At 45.7% G+C, this 17,109-nt stretch overlaps 1 protein-coding gene across 1 annotated transcript; it reads right to left on the reverse strand.

Annotated features, from left to right (window-relative positions):
• Window positions 1–6,987: 6,987 nt before the first annotated feature.
• On the reverse strand, window positions 6,988–11,301 carry LOC133883210 (probable allantoate deiminase). Its single transcript, XM_062322447.1, has 12 exons — window positions 11,111–11,301; window positions 10,925–11,007; window positions 10,118–10,221; window positions 9,959–10,043; window positions 9,757–9,873; window positions 8,967–9,076; window positions 8,777–8,882; window positions 8,593–8,679; window positions 7,786–8,025; window positions 7,583–7,708; window positions 7,320–7,484; window positions 6,988–7,217 (listed from the first exon to the last, which is right to left on the reverse strand). The coding sequence occupies exons 1-12, from the start codon at window positions 11,217–11,219 to the stop codon at window positions 7,083–7,085; spliced, it is 1,467 nt and encodes a 488-aa protein (XP_062178431.1). The 5' UTR covers window positions 11,220–11,301; the 3' UTR covers window positions 6,988–7,082.
• Window positions 11,302–17,109: the final 5,808 nt, after the last annotated feature.

The following is a 17,109-nucleotide window of genomic DNA, read 5'->3' on the forward strand; positions in this document are numbered from 1 at the left end:
CATATCGGACGGTTGCCATGTGAACACATCTTGGTTTGCCTGGAGGAAGGTGACGAGCTTGAGTTCCTATTTGGGGTCAAGATTGTCCCCGATCTTAACCGTCTTAGATGGTTCAGACGAGTCGAGGGGCACTGCCTTGACGCAACCACTGGTCTTCTTATTGTTAACGCCATCGTTGATCTTGCCTTTGGCATCGTCAGACTCAGAGGTGCCAGCAAGACTTACGAGCCTGGAGTTTTTGGCCTCGATGATATCTTGGTACCTTTTACGCTTAGAATTTGGGTCGTTGAGGATGACAGTCACTCGACCGAAGTGTTCGACTATATACGGGCTTTGCTTGTCACATTTGACCACTGCGCGTTGATCCCCTTTAACTATAATGGCTCCCTTAGGACCCGGGATCTTTAGCATTTCGTAAGCATAGTGAACCACCGCCATGAACTTGTCTAGCATTGGGCGACCTAGAATCACATTGTACGTCATCTCGAAGTCTGCGACATCAAAGGTCAGCTTTTCTGTGTGGAAATTGTCGGGCGTGCCAAACGTGATCGGCAGCTCAATCCGTCCGAGAGGCATGGTCGATGAGTTGGGAGTTATTCCGTGGAAAGACTCGACTCCTATTTGAAGCTCTGATCTCTGAATTCCCATCTTGTCCAAGGTTTTGGAGAAAATGAGGTTGAGTGAACTACCACCATCGACGAGAGTTCTGGAAACTTTGACGCTGAGTATGGTCGGCTGAACCACAACCGGGTATCGATCAGGATGTGGTATTACGACCGGATGATCGGTTTAACCAAAGGTGATCGACTGTTCCGACCACCTGAGATACCGAGTGGGCCCAGTTAGGGCCAAGTTGACTTCTCGCTCGACCGCCTTGTACTGCATTTTTGACTCGTACGTGGCGGATCCTCCAAAGTTCTGCCTCATAGAACTGGGGCTCACTGCCCTCAACATTCAACTTAGCCTACTTATTACCACGCTTAGCGTTCGCCTTAATCTTTTTCGTCAAGTTTTTTTTGAACACATAGCACTCGTCGAAGTCATGCTGGTTGCTCTGATGGACGGGACACCACTTCCCGCCACCTCGACTGAGGCCTTTGTTGTCCCCGGTGTTACGCGACTTGTTCCTGTCGATTACAGCTATAGTCGTATCTAGTCACTTGCGCTTGTCACCGGGTTTGGTTTTCTTTCCTCCACTCTTCGAGGACTTGGGTTTGTCCTTGCTAGATTGAAGGTTTTTCGCGCGCACCTGCGTTTCTGCTCATTTTGCACACTTGTCGACTAACTCAAAAAGCTCTTTCACCGTATGGATCTTCCGAGTAGCCATATTTCCACGTAAATCTGTGTCCTGAACACCTCGTTTGAAGGTGATGATTATCGACTCGTCAGAGATGTCAGGGATCATGTTACGCTTCTCGTTGAATCATCGGATAAAATCTTGAAGAGATTCACTATCGCCTTGGTGTAGCTGGTGGAGATCATTCTCCATTCCAGGTCACTCGAATGTGCCTTGGAAATTGGGTATGAACTAAGCCTTGAGTTCCGCCCATGAACTAATCGAGTTGGGCGGCAAGTTCAGCAACCAGGACCTTGCGGGTCCATCGAGGGCGGTTAACAGGTAATTGGCCATTACTCGATTGTCACTGCAGGCTGCTCGAAGAACAGTGGTGTAGATCTGCAACCACTCGTTGGGATTGATTTTCCCATCATATTTCTAGATCGGACCCGCTTTGAATTTCTCGGGCCACCGAATTGATCGAAGTTCATGTACGAAAGCCTCGCAGCCTCCGTCAAACTCATCAGGAGGAGGTGGGGGGGACTTTCACGCCTACCTCTTCGAGCAGGGGAGTCATGTCGACCATCCTGTCCTGTAGATCGGCGGTCATAGTAGCGGTGATCATCTTCACGGCATTCTTCATGGTGGTTTTCAATCATCGTCCGTAGATCATGCCGATTGCGGGGAATACGGTTCCTCAGGTCTTCCTGACTTCCACGCCTCCGGACGGGGAAGTTACAGTTTGGCCCATATTGTCGTGTTCGGGCTCGACCACCTGAGCTTTCCGTCTGAGATTCCCCTACTCGAGAGCGTTCACGCCTGTGGCTCCTCGAGTCGAGACCGTACCGATTGAGGGGCCTGGAATTGCCGGGATTATTTTCTCGAGTAACTTGAATCTGAGCTCCATCGAGTAAGGTCTTGACTTGATTGACCATAGGAGTTAGTGGATTCACTGGATCTAACTCTGGAAGGGATCGACGGATCAGGTGCGCTACTCGTATGTCAGCATCCGGAGTATTGAACACGTCGTTACCAAGGCTCAGTGGCGGTAGAGCTGATGAAGCCTCATGGTGACTGTTCGAAAGGAGCTTCTCCCTCAAGTCGTGAGTTGTCACAGGCAGAGGCGTACCCACCGGAAGTCACCAGGAGAGGCCAGGAGGCATCTGTTCTCCCGTGGTTCGCCGGCGAAGGATCGTGTCGGGTGCATGCAAGGCTCCAGCTGCTGATGTTTCTGGTGGTAACTCGGCGCCGGTACCGTTGGGGGCAACAGCTATCGCCGGATCTTTGGGAATTTCCGTGCTGTGATCGACTACGTCCTCTGGATCTATCACCATTGGGTCAGTCGATGGGGGGGGTCCTTAAGTTGATTCTATGGACAATCAAAGGATATGAGCATAAAGATTAAAGATCTTCTAGTTATAAGTATCATAAGAAGATAAAGGACACTTAAAGTGGTATAGGCCTCTTTTCTTAGTCTTTTGACCATACTACAAAGAGGGTCTAAAAGTAGTAGTTTGATCTAGTTGAGTTTAGACATGGTTAGATGCACACTTGTGAAGTTCTAGCACTAAATGAGTTCCAGATTTTGAATTGGACGACCTCAAAAAAATTTAAACTGGATGGTCTGTCACTAAATGAGTTAAACTCACCGGAGCATTCGTAGCTCAAGTCAGAGAGATGATAAGAACATCGGATGGTCCGGTGATCAAAAAGTTACTCTCACTGGAGCATTTTTATTGGAAAAATCACAAGTCAAAACCGGATGGTCCAGTGCTAAAGTGAAGAGAACGCCAGAGCATCTTACAGGACTTGTGCAAATTCTCAGAAGATGGATTTGAATACATCATATGGTCCAATGTTCAATGGGATGCAACACTGGAGCATTTTCTAGGATAATTGTTTTTTGGCATAGTGGAGATGCTACTCACTGGATGGTCCGGTGTGTGGACAGCAGAAGTGCTAGAGCATTTCACAGTAGTAATGGCTAATGACAGTTGGTACAGTGTGGGCTTTAAAAATTGTACACATCGGATGGTCCAGTGTATGTGAGATGGTGTACACAAGAAATATAGATGGTTCGACAACGGCTAGATTTGGACCTCTAGCCTATAAATACCCTCTCATTTCGTCTCACTAAGTACTCTTGCTTACCTATAGGATCCTAAACATTGTGTGTGTCATCAAGAAGCAAGAGAGTACACTAGAGTCATTACCAAAGTTCTTAATTGAAGATCAACGACATCATTAGTGCATAGAGAGTAGCAAGTGTGCATCTAGCTGTAGTCTAGGCTTGATCCTGATCAAGTGATCAAATTGGTTTGTTACTCTTGGTGATCGGCAACACCTAGCCGATCTCTTTGGTGATTGGAGGTGTCTTGGTGAGCTCTTGGAGGTTCTATGGGAGCCCTGAGAAGAGCGATATACTTGGTTTGATGCCCACCAATCCAGAGATGGAGAAGTAGCAATCGTGAGAAAACACTTAGTGGATGCTCCAACGAGGACTAGAAGGAGTGGTAACTCCTCGATATCTAAAAAAAACAGTGTCTTCTTGTCCATCTATTTACTTTTCGGTAATTATTTTGAGCATTTAAATTCTTAAAAGCTTTTAATTCCACATTTACTTTGTATTCTAGCTTGCTTGATTACTTGCTTGTTCGTGTAGTTGCATTTCTTTCCATTTAGATTGTTTTAGAATTCGGTAGAATTAATTTTTAATTATAGCCCAATTCACCCTCCTCTTGGGACATTCGATCCTTTCATGATACGAGGCCAATGATAATCCGGGATGCATAAACAGTCAACGATGCGATGCTAGACTATTCTCCCATCGCTTTATGCTTTTATTTATAATGATATCACTCCGCTCTATCTTTATTGAGTGTGACTACAACCTTGCAGTCTCAGATATGACCTCGATATGACAACCACCAATGCAACTTAATCGGAGGTAACCCGAAGAAGGGTGTGATTAATCGGAAACACTTCACGAAGCCCTAGGAACCAAGATGAAGCAATCGCTAGATCATATTGTTAAAAAGTCAAATTAGTGTGTGCATTGTGCAGAGTAACACGTTGTGATGAGAGAAATTGTACTTTATGAATTTTACATGAATGAATAAAGTTTACAAATTTCCATTACAACGTTCTCTTGTCTTTCATATACTTTGTATATTAACATGTCCACATATTATCATATTCAAAGTACAATATATTCGATGCAAGTTTCTCATCCACAAAAAAGCATTATCATTGTCGGCTAGACCGGTAGTGATAATCCATCCACATATGCAAAAATACTCTATTGTGAACTCTTTGGCATGGGCATCTGTCTCAAGTTTGAAACTTGAGACAGAGACCCCATATATAAATCTATTTGCAGTAGAAACTCAATCTGCATTAGGATTAATGTGCCATACAGTGTGAAACTGCTCAGAGCTCCTACCTCATGGTAGAGCAGTTTTGCACTGCAAAGCACACTGATCCATATGCCCATGCTTGATCCTAATTTTAAAATACAATCTTGTTGAAATCGCAATGACAAATAGGAATAGATGTTGCAAAACCGTTGTATTGGAAGCTCTTCGGCTTGTAGTATTGGACCATACGTCGAAGAGCTCCTGGTGCAACAATATTGCACCATCTATTTTACATCTTGCTCTATCCGAGTGACACTAGTACATTTAAATGAATGGCAGAACCATAATCATCTTGAAGCAAATGTGTTTTCTACCACTCATTTAGATATGTCTATTGCCACAATCTTGAACAGTCAACTTGCTACTCATTTAGTTAGGGAGAAGGCGGCAAGGAGATGGGGAGATGGGCTCGGGAGATGGGAAATGGGGTGACAGTCTCAAAAGACAGGTAGACTACTCAGGCTCAGGGAAACGGGACGACAGGCTTAGGAGACATTGAGACCGGCAGCTGGCTTATTAGACGGCGAGGGCTTAGGGAAACGACTGCGGCCACGAGGTCAACGATGGGCTCGGGCTGGAGGAAATGAGGGCGGCCACGAGATCGACGATGGGCTCGGAGGACGTGCAAGACGTGCTCGAGGGATAAAGACGATCGAATTTGCAACATTGATCATCGCACCACTTCGACAACCACTACCCCTCGGGATCAGTTTCTAGAGATTGGGAGCGAAGTGAGATGGGGAGCGGACTGAGAGAGATGGGCTTGAGATTTATAGAAGGATTATCGCTGCCAGTCTGGAACACAAATCAGCAGTGAATTATTATCATTATCGGTTCCTATTCGCTCAGTTATTGCTCTATCGGTGAGCTTATGAACCGGTAGTGATAATCTTTATCGCTGCTGGTTTGGAATACGAGACGGCAGAGATAAGAATTACCACTGTCGATTCGTATTAGCTTAATTATTGCTCTGACCATGAGCTTATGAACCGATAGTGATAAAGGATTATCACTGTCGATTCGTATTCTGAACCGTCAGTGAAGTATCACTGCCAGAACCAGCAGTGATATCAACTATCACTACTGGTTTTTAATAGCTCATGATTTGATCCACGAGTTCAGCTTATGAACCGTCAATTATATTTTACCACTACTGGTTATTTCTGAACTGGTAATGAAAGGGGACAGAGATTACTCTTTCTATAGTAGTGAAAACATAGGTGCTTGGTTTTAGAAGTGATAGATCATCTGATCCTAGCTCAGAATCTATCAAGCTTGTTTGGTTGCAGGAGTGGCATGGTGTAACCCCACCAAAAATCATGGGAAGAACAATGGTGTCACCCCGCCAAAAATCATGGGATGACTTTGTGGACAATGCCATCTTGATCTTACAAACCTAGCACCAAAATGTTTGCTCTTAATATAAGGTATCCCTAACAATAGGTACATGCTCTCCGTAAGGTTTATTCATATCACTAATAGATAGCACTATAGATAACTCTCTGTTAGGTTTGTTCGTGTCACTGATAGATAGCACTATAGATAACTTTCTCAAAAATCTAACTATATCACTACCTCAAAAATCAATATAGGCCCACATTTAGTATGGAGAAAGCACATTTGAGTGCGTAAGTAGGCTATCTACTAGTTAGTAGACAATCTTTTCACTCTCATAGATATTTCTCTCCTCCACATATGATTTTTTGCTTAGATGTGCAGCTTATAGCTAACTGATGCGGTCATGGCAGACGCAGACCTGGTGGGTAAGAGGCGCTGTCTTCTTCCTCCACCTCTCTTCCTCTCTTTTTTTTTTCTCTTCACCCTCCTCTAATCTTCAATAGAGTTTGGGGCCTGGACCCCTCAGCCCTCCTGTAGATCGCCCCTGGATGGGGTCTTGTTGGAGACGCCCCAAGCAGTGCCAAGGTGATCTCGGCCTAAACCACGAACCAACTGGCCAGCCCACGGCCCTCTCGACAAGGAAGCCGCAGGGCCGCTAAATCGTAGCCCCCGCCACACGCACAACTACCGGCCCGCGGGACACTCGGCCTCGTCCGTGCACGACTCGCGTGCCGTTCACTTCGCGGCGCGCGGTGCCAAGTCGCCGGTCCCGCGCACGCGAGCGCATCCTGCGGTCCCGTATGCCTTCGCCGCCGCCGCCGCAGCGAAACCCGCCGCGTTGCTGGGCAAAGGCGGTGCACCTGGCTACGCAGTTCGGCGGTTGACACAAGCACAAGCATCCATGCGGCCTCCACGCATGAAGAGTACAGTAGGAGGGGGAAGGAACCCATGCACGTCTCAACGAAGAGAAGTGTTTTATTTCTGCCCAGTCGAACAACAGTCTATGTACAGTTGCAGGCTACAGGCCTACCAAAGAATCATCGTCGTCATCCTCACAGTTCTGCTACTGCATTCTGGTCAATGAAGTTGACCAGCGCAAGCCCTGCGGCCCAGACGTCGTCGTCCATCACCGACTCCTCCGGCGAGTGGCTGACGCCCCCGCGACACCGCACGAACAGCATCCCGATCTGCAGCCAGACTCGACAGTGTAAACCATCCGAACCGCTTCATGCCAAAAGCAAAGCTTGTTTGTTAACTGATCTACGTGCACGCATACGCGTCGATCATACCTTGGTGAGCCTGGCCATCGCCATCGCGTCGTGCCCAGCGCCGCTCATCAGCACCGGCGTCTCGCCAGCAGCCAAGCGCCCCGTCATCGCAGACACTGTCGACCGCGCCGCACGCTTCAGCTGGGAGGTCAGCTCCGGGTCGCAGTGTGTCGCCGGTGCCGAGTGCTGGCCGGAGATACCAGATCAGATTCAATTCGGTTAGCACAAAATCTGCACCTGCAAACATGCATCATGGACACGCATGGTAATTCAGTTTTGCTCACCTTGTGCTCGACGGTGCAATCGACCAGTCTGTCGTCGCATTTCTGGAGAACGAGCCTCGAGAAGCTGGTAACGATCGTCTCCCTCACTTTGTCGTCCATAGCGCGGATGTCCACCGTGAAGTTGACCTGTTGCAGGCAGGAGTCCAACATTCAGGTGACCACACCACCTGGTTAGCAGGGTGACGAACGCTTGGCAAGCTTACCTGGCCCGGTATAACGTTGCTCGCACTAGGCCAAGTCAGCAGTTCGCCGACGGTGCACACTAGCCCGGCGAGGGACTCCTCTGTGAAACAGCCACATTCCTCGTCGTAGGTCAGGAACTTATTGGGCTCTTTGCAGAGCCTCTCCAGAGTCACAACAAGCTCTGCAGCTGCAACTATCGGATCACGGCGCAATTTCATTGGAACTGTGCCAGCATGCCCTTGTGAACCATCTATTATTACCTAGAAAAAACAAACTAAGCATTGTAACTACTTCCTTTTTTCATTTGAAAGTTCAGTATTGGGACTTGGAAGCAAGCCAGAGTTCGAAATCACAGTTGCCGCGGCAAACTTGAATATTTGATGTTGATGTTAAAGAGCAATCTTGGTGATATCAATACTTGTCTCCTGAATGGTTAACTATGAGTGATTCTTTCATGCAAGATAGCACGAGACGTACCATTTTTGAATGAGATGGATGTTGACTACTAATACCCCCAAGTGTTTCTTTGGTTAATTGTTTATCCACTACCTGTACTTGGCTTATTCATGTTAAGAAAGACTACTGATACTCTTTTCTAACAAAAGACTCATAATGTTGCAGTAGTTATTTGTTTGATTGTTTAGCTGTTATACTAGTGCGTATCTACCTGATGGTCTTGCAATAGTTGGTATTGATGCTGATTGTTTTGCAAAAGCTGACCTTAAGATAGTGTATCGTGCAATTCAGCTCAGTCATATTTTAGTTTGCCTAATGTCGTTCTTTGACAATGTTTTCTTTGAGAAGAATATCAGAGAACTCTAGTGCACCTTTAATCGCGTCTGTCCTGCAATTCCCTTTACGACACCAAGCGGATAACGGAGGGCTTCCAGAACAGGCCCTTGTTCCATGTGGACCTAGCACAAAAGAAAAGAAAAAGGAAAAAGAAACATTAAATACTGCTTTTTGTATTTTTCAGGTAACGACATGAAAACTAAATAAAGTCCTTCATACCTCAACATAACTCCCCACAGACTCCGGGTTGTACCTGGCTTGACTAAGAGCAGCAGCAGTAGCCTCAAAAGAGTTCAACTTCAGAACATCTTGCACTGCAGTGCCACTGAAGAAATCGAATACAACATATAGACTGCATCAGTAAACCATTTGGCAATATAGTTCGGTTGGTTTACGCGAAAAGGACAACCTCTTGTCAGATACTTGTAAAATTGATTCAGGTAGTGTACCAGCTACAGCAGCGCTTCCCAGAAAAGTTGTTTGGAATCTAACACCCTCCTCATCGCTGAATGCAATAACCTGAGGGTTACCAAGGAAAAATGAGTGACATGCTCTGTTGTGGATATTTTCAGATGTTGATACAGCTGACCAAATCATGCTCCGTTGATTATACTACTTAAGCTATATTAGCTGGAAACATTAAAGTCCAGCAGTAACAGAATAACTGACGCTGTGATGCACACCAAAACATGCCGGCCTTGATGTGTTCTGATTATTAGGATTGCTAGAATAACAAAAGGTGAGATCAGCGGGGGTATGTCCAACTGATTAAAGAGACATTATAAAATTGGGTTCCTCCTGGCTTTTCCAATTCCGAATAGCCTTTAGCAATGCCTGATTATTTTGCAACTTAGCTATCCAATCAGCACCTTAGTTAAATACAGATAAATTCAGATGCAACTTAGTTAAATACAGATAAATTGAATAAATATGGTACTAAAACTATGCTGACTGGTACTGACTGCAGAAAAATGTGAAATATTCAGATGAAACATTTAAAAGAGTAAGAAGACACAAGACAAAGACAAGTTCTGTGCAGATAAGTGTTGTTTATGTAGGACGCACGTGGCTCATCATGCCACTTGTAAAGAATGAGAATAGCATAACCCCACTCACAAGTCGTAGTGGCACAACAAACATATGATATGATACAATACTAACAACACTACTGTACTGTAAAAACTAGAAAATTATCTAACTTCCACTGGTCTAGTTAGCCTCTGCAGCTTCGCAGTAACTTTCAAAACCTTCAAAGCAGAGATTGCGCAAATAATACCCAAAGACCCGTCATACATGCCAGCATCAATGACAGTGTCCTGTTTTTGCACAGGAAAAAAATCAGGTATTGCCAAATTGGATTATTTAACTACTGAAGGCACAGAACAAAACAGAAATCCTCACCATATGAGATCCAATCAATAAGGCCTCTTTGGTAGAATTAGCCGGTTCGAATCGACCGTGAACATTTCCCATTTGATCAACCCACCTTTATATTGAACAGAGATTGGTAAGTCAAGATCAAAGTGTGAGAAAATGACTGCATAGTGTAGACACACATACGTCGTGAGTCCGGCATCTTTCATCCAGCTGATGATGACAGCAATAGCTCTGATGGAAGCCGGACTCAAGAAAGTCCTTTCGAGATAACCTTCCCCATCAGATATCTGATTCATACAAATCAACGCCGTGTCAAAAAAAAATGCGGATGCATACCCGAAATGTTATGCCTAAAAGCAAATACGAATCTTGGAAAACCAGGAATCGCTCGTTTGAGGTGAAGAACTTAAAAATTGAGCAACCTCTACAGTATAGGGTAGGGTACTAAGGTTATCTTCCCCAGAAAACAAGGCATGGATAATATTTAGATGGAGTGACTAGGAATCACGACCCAGCAAAAGACGAAAACTTTGTTGTTTACACCCAATCTAACTGTTTGCTAAAAGAAAAAGGATAAACCTAAGTATCTGCATGATTTGGCCTGGAATATCTTCATTACAGGATGAAATAATCTTCTTCTCTTGAGGGAGCAAGTATTATCAGTTAATGTTCTTGTTCTTATAAAGTGATATTTAATGTTCCGGTGCTGCAGAATCTCAGGATTCAGAGAAAAAAAGAAAGAAAGAGAGGTGCAATCTACACCAGAGCACCCCATATCTCCAGTATTTTGATTCTTCCACGACCCCCATAAACCTTCCTATTAGCAACTGTGATGCAACTAATATAGGAACACGACGGAACTCCATCTTATCCGATCTGGCAAGCAACAAATAGGCAGACAATCTAACGAGATTCCCGTATTATCTGGAGCTGGAAAAGTGGATCAAGAACTGAATATCCCAGGACCCCGGAATCGATGGACAGTCTGACCTTGCCCAGTTCCTTGAGCCGCTGCACGGTCCCGTCCCTCAGAATCTCCCTGTACAGGCCGTCTCCTCCCAGCTCCAGTCCATCTGATGAATTTCGGCAAAACCATTGGTCAGGAAAGTTCGAGAAAAATCCATGAAACGAAACATGTGGACGACTGGCCGGCGATGAGATGAATGAATCACCCACCACCCAAGATTGGGAGCGATATGAAGAGGACGGAGAGGGAGAGGATCAGGAGGAGAGATGGGTGGTGGTGGCGCCTGGGGCAGGAGGGGGCGGAGGAGGAAGGAGCCATGAGCCAGCCGCAGCTTGTCTGCGAGTGCGTGTGGCCGCTGTGGGTGGTGGCTCCTCCCTTCCCACAGGGGGTGTGGCCGACGCGCAAGGTGGCTGCTTTTATAGCGCCGCTGTCGCCTCGTGCGCCGCCGGGTTACGATCAGCCGTGTGAGACTGCGAGCTAGCTTTCAACACACCGGGTGCTGCTAATTTTGAGCTGGAAAGGTATAAATTCGGCCGTGTTGCAAATGCGTTTGGACGTAACCGAGTTCATGTTATATGTTTGATTGTGCGTATTTATCCTAGTCTAGTCCCGTGAATATATATAATCTCATAGATACACGTGTTTGATTATTCGTATCTATTGTTCTAGTCTGACTTGATTAGGAATAGGAATTTAACCAGATTACCTGTTTAATTGAGGGTAAATACTCTAATAAAATCAAGTATGTTCCAAATTTGCTACCGCGGATATGTTCGTGGACAAAAAACTTCTATCCGATAAGTATACAGGTATAGGCATGAGTAAGACTTTCTCGTACCCGTTTACCCATCTAAACATGACATGTGGGCCCACTCACAAGCCCATCACGCCCATCACCCTCGAGGCTCCGATCCATAATCCCTGGTGTCACCCTCTAGGCTCTGGCTCTCACCCACCAACGCCCAATAGCCAACCTCAACTCTCCACTTTTCCGTCCTTCATCCTCTATTCACTACCCGAGAGCCTCGTCGACCGAGATCCTCACCACACCAAAGGCCATAGCCTTGCTCACAACCGGCGACGTTGGATCCATCCTCACGGCTGTCGTCTGAGATCCCCACCACCCCGCCGCCCGAGAGCATAGTCACCCCATTGCCTGAGAGCCCCGCCTCCAAAGATCCTCACCGCCCCCAAAGCCCCATCGCCTGATATCCCCACCGCCTGTGATGCCTAAATTTGGTTCCTCCTCGCGGCCGCTGTTCTAGAGACTCATCGCCTTAGATCCCTACCCCTAGTGATGTCGAATCCCAATCTGTCCTTGCTGATGCCACTCGAGATCCCCACTGCACTAGAGCCACCTGCGATGCCTGATTCCCAATCCACCCTCACGCCCGAGATCCCGATATGGCGGGTAAATGGGTATGTCCGCGGGTGATGGGTTTGTGATCGGCTCTTCACCCGTGGCTGCTCACAGGTGTGCCCGTGGACGAGAAAAAATTGACGGGTACGAATATAGGATAGCACTTCTCGTACCTGCCACGCCTGATTGCCATCCCTAGGCTCGGTGCATGCGAATATACGCTTTTAGGTTGGCCCTCCGTAACCTGGCCTGGCGGATGTAGGCACATGCATCCGCTCATGCAGGTGAATTCACTTGTCATTGCTATAAAATTATCTTCATACGAGTAACCAATCACAATCCTAATTCTTGCATCAGCTTATATGGCATCAGATTCGATCGACCAAAAAGAAACTCTGTTAAGCCTGTCCAATCAACCAAACACTTTTTTTAATAAATATAACTATGTTTAGTCTGCTTTCCCCAAACCTACTTATACCATCCGCATGGGTGGAGTAACCAAACACACCCGTGATTTCTCAGGATGAGCTAGTGTAAATGACAAGATTTCCTCCAACAGTGAAACGAGTCCTGGCTAGGATCACGGGTCTCGAAAAGTGAAAAGATTGATACAAGCACACACACGACTTGGGAAGTCACGGTGCGCTCGTCCGTATCCAAGTCGGTCGCGGACGGCGGCTGGTGGCTGGCGAGGGAGGTCCGGGTTAGGGTTAGGGTTAGGGTTTAGGGTCTCGATGGGCCTAGAGGGATGTCTGGGGCGGCGACCAGTGAGACGGAGGAGGCGAGCGGGGCGGCTGAGGCCGAGCGACGAGGGCACCACCGGCCAGGGAGTGAAGGATCGCCGGTGGGTGGTGTCGACGACGGGAGTGGCAAAGCAACTGCCTGACAACACCAGGTTAGTGTGACGGTGGGCGACGGTGGTGGATCCGGTGGCAAGGAACCGCTGGAGACGATGTAGGAGGGTGAGGCGGGGGCGAGCACGTCAGAGAAGGAGGAGGAGGACAAACAAGCCGAGGAGGATAAGACGGAAACGAGCCGCCGAAGAATGAGGGACGGGGTGAGCCGCCATAGGTGAGGAATAAGGATGCTTGCTCATACGTACTATTGTCGTTTTGCTGTTCAAAATGGTATGTGAGCAGTCCTACTAACGAGCGCGCCACTTAGACACCCGGAAATAGGGGGCCTTTCTAGACCACGCACCCCGAGCACGTTGATGCATCAAGCTAGACACATGTACCGCCCGGCGGGACACAGGCAGGCAGGATTCAGGAAGCGGTCCATGCGGTGACGAAGCAGGTGCACGCACTCACGAGACAAGACGAGAAAGAAAGCAGCGCAGCGCATGGTGGGCTGGTGGCTGAGTCTGAGAGCAAAAGGAGTGGTGCAGAATCTCGCCACCGGTCCGCTCTCTGATGCGGAATCCGGAATCCAACTAGGCAGCTAGGCCCGAGCCGAGCAGTTGTTTTCCTGACCCGTGGTCCCGAGGCGGCGGGTGGGGCCAGCAGGACTGCATCTGCACTGCGCTGCAGCGTATGGTGCGCATGTGACGTGAGCGCACAGCGATGGGCGTGTTGGAGTTGGATTCCGCTGCCGCCGCCAGCGGTCAAACTGCGGCACGATCCGCGACCGTGACAGCGCACGCGCGATTCTGGTGTATCTGAGGGCGGCGAGGCGCCATGCAACGCAACGTCCGCGTAGCACGGGAGGAACGACGATTGGTTGCGTGTCTCTTCCTCCCTGGCCGGATGCCACCTTCGTGCAGCTCGATGCGTCGTCATGCGTCTGAACATGGACGAGAAAGAAAAGCCAGGGTGCGGCACGGATCGAAATGCTGTTTTCCTTTTCCAAGAAATTAAATTAAAATATATCTTAATTTATTTGTAATGGGTGATTGATAAAATTATTAATTTAGTTTATCGAGTTTTGAATTGCTTGGGTTTAGTTTTAGTATTTTGATCGAGTTTTGAATTGCTTAGTTTAGTTTTAGTATTTTGATTATGAGTTAATTGGAGTTAGAATTGAAGAAATATGTTTGTTTGTCTTATGATTTGCAGGTGATGGATGCAACTTGATCGTCGACGGTAGGTGATCAGGACTAAGTATATGCTTAGTGCCGAACGATCAAGGAGGCTGGGTAAAGTCAATGAAGATCCTAATTGTACACGTGAAAACTTAGGAGTCAAGAGTGATCCTATCTATACAAGAGAGGGGTAATTTAGTAACAAATTAGGAAACTTAGAGATCAAATTTATTAGGCCTATAAATACAAGGATAAAGTTATGAAAGAGTGTGAACTAGTCACTTGAACCCTTTATATCACTTATTTGAGAGCCTAATGTTAGGATTTTATAGGAGGAAAAGATAAGTGCTTAGTTTATGTAATTAGTAAGAGTTTTTTAGAGAAAAATCCTTGTAATCTGTTTAAAATAGAGCTAATCTCTTTGAGTAATGATGAAGTTTATGTTTTTATATATGCTTAAATTTCTCTCCTTCTAGTATTTTTATTAGTTCCCTTGTAAGTTTACAATTTTTTTTTCGTTATGATTTTCTTGTTGATTTTTGTTTTTACCTTTGAGCTATAATTTTTCAACTTTATGAAGTTGTTATTCTTGCTCCTAGAGGTATAAACGTTCATATACTCATGTATTGTGAGAGCCTTAAATCCCCTTGCCTCTAGACCATCAACTTGGAGAGTTGATTCTTTCGATGGCTGTCTTTTTGCTTTGTTATTCATTTAAGTTTCAAGCTTTTATACATAAATACATATAGAATGGTCTTGAATAGAGCCTTTGGTTCATATTCCAACCGTGGAGTCATGTTGCCTTCAAACTTTCTTTTTCGCTTTGTCTCTTTAAAGTTTATGCTTCTTTTTGTACGTTTTTTAGGAGAGTTAGATGAACAAGAAGTATGTCATCTATTTCGTAAAAAACTTGTAAAGCGCCTATTCACCCCCTCTAGTCACTTGTTTCGGTCATACAATTTGTATCAGAGCAGGTTTGATCACTTGTTGACCCTAACCAGCTTTATAATCTGTATACGACATGGATAGAAATGGAAAGATTCCTTTGTTCGATGGTCAAATTTTTTTACTGGAATGTGTGCATGGAGACTTATCTTCTAAGCTAACGAAGTGCAATATGGAATATAGTTGATTTTAACTATGCAGTTCCTGCTGATTGCACGACTCATGTTCAAATCGAATAGTATGAAGCCAACAACAAGGCTAGAAATATTTTGTTCACAATCCTGAGTCAGAATGAGTTTGACAAAGTCCAGCACCTACGTATTGCTCGGGAGATCTAGACTGAAGGCACTAATCAGATTAAGGTCAGACATCAAAGCACATACAACTAAAAATATCAAATATTTGTGCAATGGCCCGATGAATCTCTAGATGCTATGTTTGCTCGTATTGATGGAATTATGAGCAACTTAGATCCACTGGTATTTTTCCCTACTCTGATTATGAGAGGGTGATCAAGCTTCTCTATACTCTCGATCGTAGCATATGAGAAGTGAAGATCTCAAATATTGAAGAGTCACCAAGTTATGACACGTTAACTTGTGATGAACTCTTCAGCAAGTTCGAGTCCATCGAGATAGCCAAGGTGGCTCGGATAGACCTCAGAAACCCACTATCTCAGAATATGGTGTTGGTTTCCGGACCAAATTGCGGCAATCAGGCTAAAGCTAGCTATTCTTGTGCTAAAACTTCATCGAGTGGTTTTGCTTTGTTTTCCTTGATTTCTATCATAGAGGAGCAGGTAGATGAACTAAATGATGAGGACCTTGCTTTCATTGTGAAGAATTTTGCCATCTTCTATAACAACAGAAGAGACCAGAGGAGAGGGGACTCATGTTCTTGTTTTGAGTGTGGTGATACCATTCACTTCAATGCGGATTGCCCCAAGCTCAAGAAGAGAGAAGACCGCGACTACGACTCCGACAAGCACAATAAAAAGAACAAGACGCTCTTCTTCAAGAAGAACCATGATAAGATGGTCAAGGTAACTTCTAGGGCGTTCATGGCGGCTCTCATTGACATCAACACCTCTTCAAGCGAGGAGAAGAGCTCGAAGGAGGGGGAACCACAAGAGAAGAACAAGAAAAAGGCCAAGAACTTTACTGCCCTCTACTTCATGATGGACCATAACAATGACAGTGACCCCGAACTTGATCACCCTGAGGTACTACCTTCCTATGATCATCTTTCCATCTAAGTCAATACCTTAAATGATGCTCTCGTTAGCTAGGATATGTTACTTAAGAAAGCTGTGTGTGAGTTGAAAGAGCTTAGACCTAAGTATGGGTTTGTTTCTTTTAACCTTGAGTTGCTTAGATTTAGTTCCAAGGTTGAGGATGAGGATTATGAGAGTTACTTGGTTGTCATGAGTGAGCTTACCGAGCTTTAAACTATGCATGCTTAAGTTGCCAGTCAGCTTGAGACTACTGAGAAGAAGCTCCTTAAGGCGGAGTCTAGACTTACTCTCTTAGACGCTTGCAAAAATTGTCCTTTGCTCTCAAAGGATGTTGATGTGAAAGACAAACGTATAAAAGAGCTAGAGTCTAGATTGGAGAGTGCTAAGAGTTCTATGGATGTGCAGCTAAAGTGTCCCACCTGCATGATTCTTAAGGACAAGCTCAGCTAGGTTAGAGGGTAAGTAGAAAAGCTCATAGTCGAGAATGAGTACATCCTTTCTCTTGTGGAGAAGTGCTCAGAAGATAAGGGTAAAATGGATTTTATCTTGGTCAAGATCAAGATGTGTGTTGAGGGCAAGTTGAAAAACTCATAGTCGAGAATGAGTAAATCCTTTCTCTTATGAAGAAGTGGTCAGAAGACAAGGGTAA

Source organism: Phragmites australis, chromosome 10, assembly GCF_958298935.1.
Source record: "Phragmites australis chromosome 10, lpPhrAust1.1, whole genome shotgun sequence".
Taxonomy (NCBI): Eukaryota; Viridiplantae; Streptophyta; class Magnoliopsida; order Poales; family Poaceae; genus Phragmites; species Phragmites australis.

Coding starts and splice junctions, on each gene's coding strand:
- LOC133883210 (XM_062322447.1), bottom strand. CDS start 11,219: ATGGCTCCTTCCTCCTCCGCCCCCTCCTGCCCCAGGCGCCACCACCAC. Junction 9,874..9,958: donor TATTGATTGGATCTCATATG/GTGAGGATTTCT, acceptor GTGCAAAAACAG/GACACTGTCATTGATGCTGG. Junction 8,680..8,776: donor CTGTGGGGAGTTATGTTGAG/GTATGAAGGACT, acceptor CTTTTGTGCTAG/GTCCACATGGAACAAGGGCC.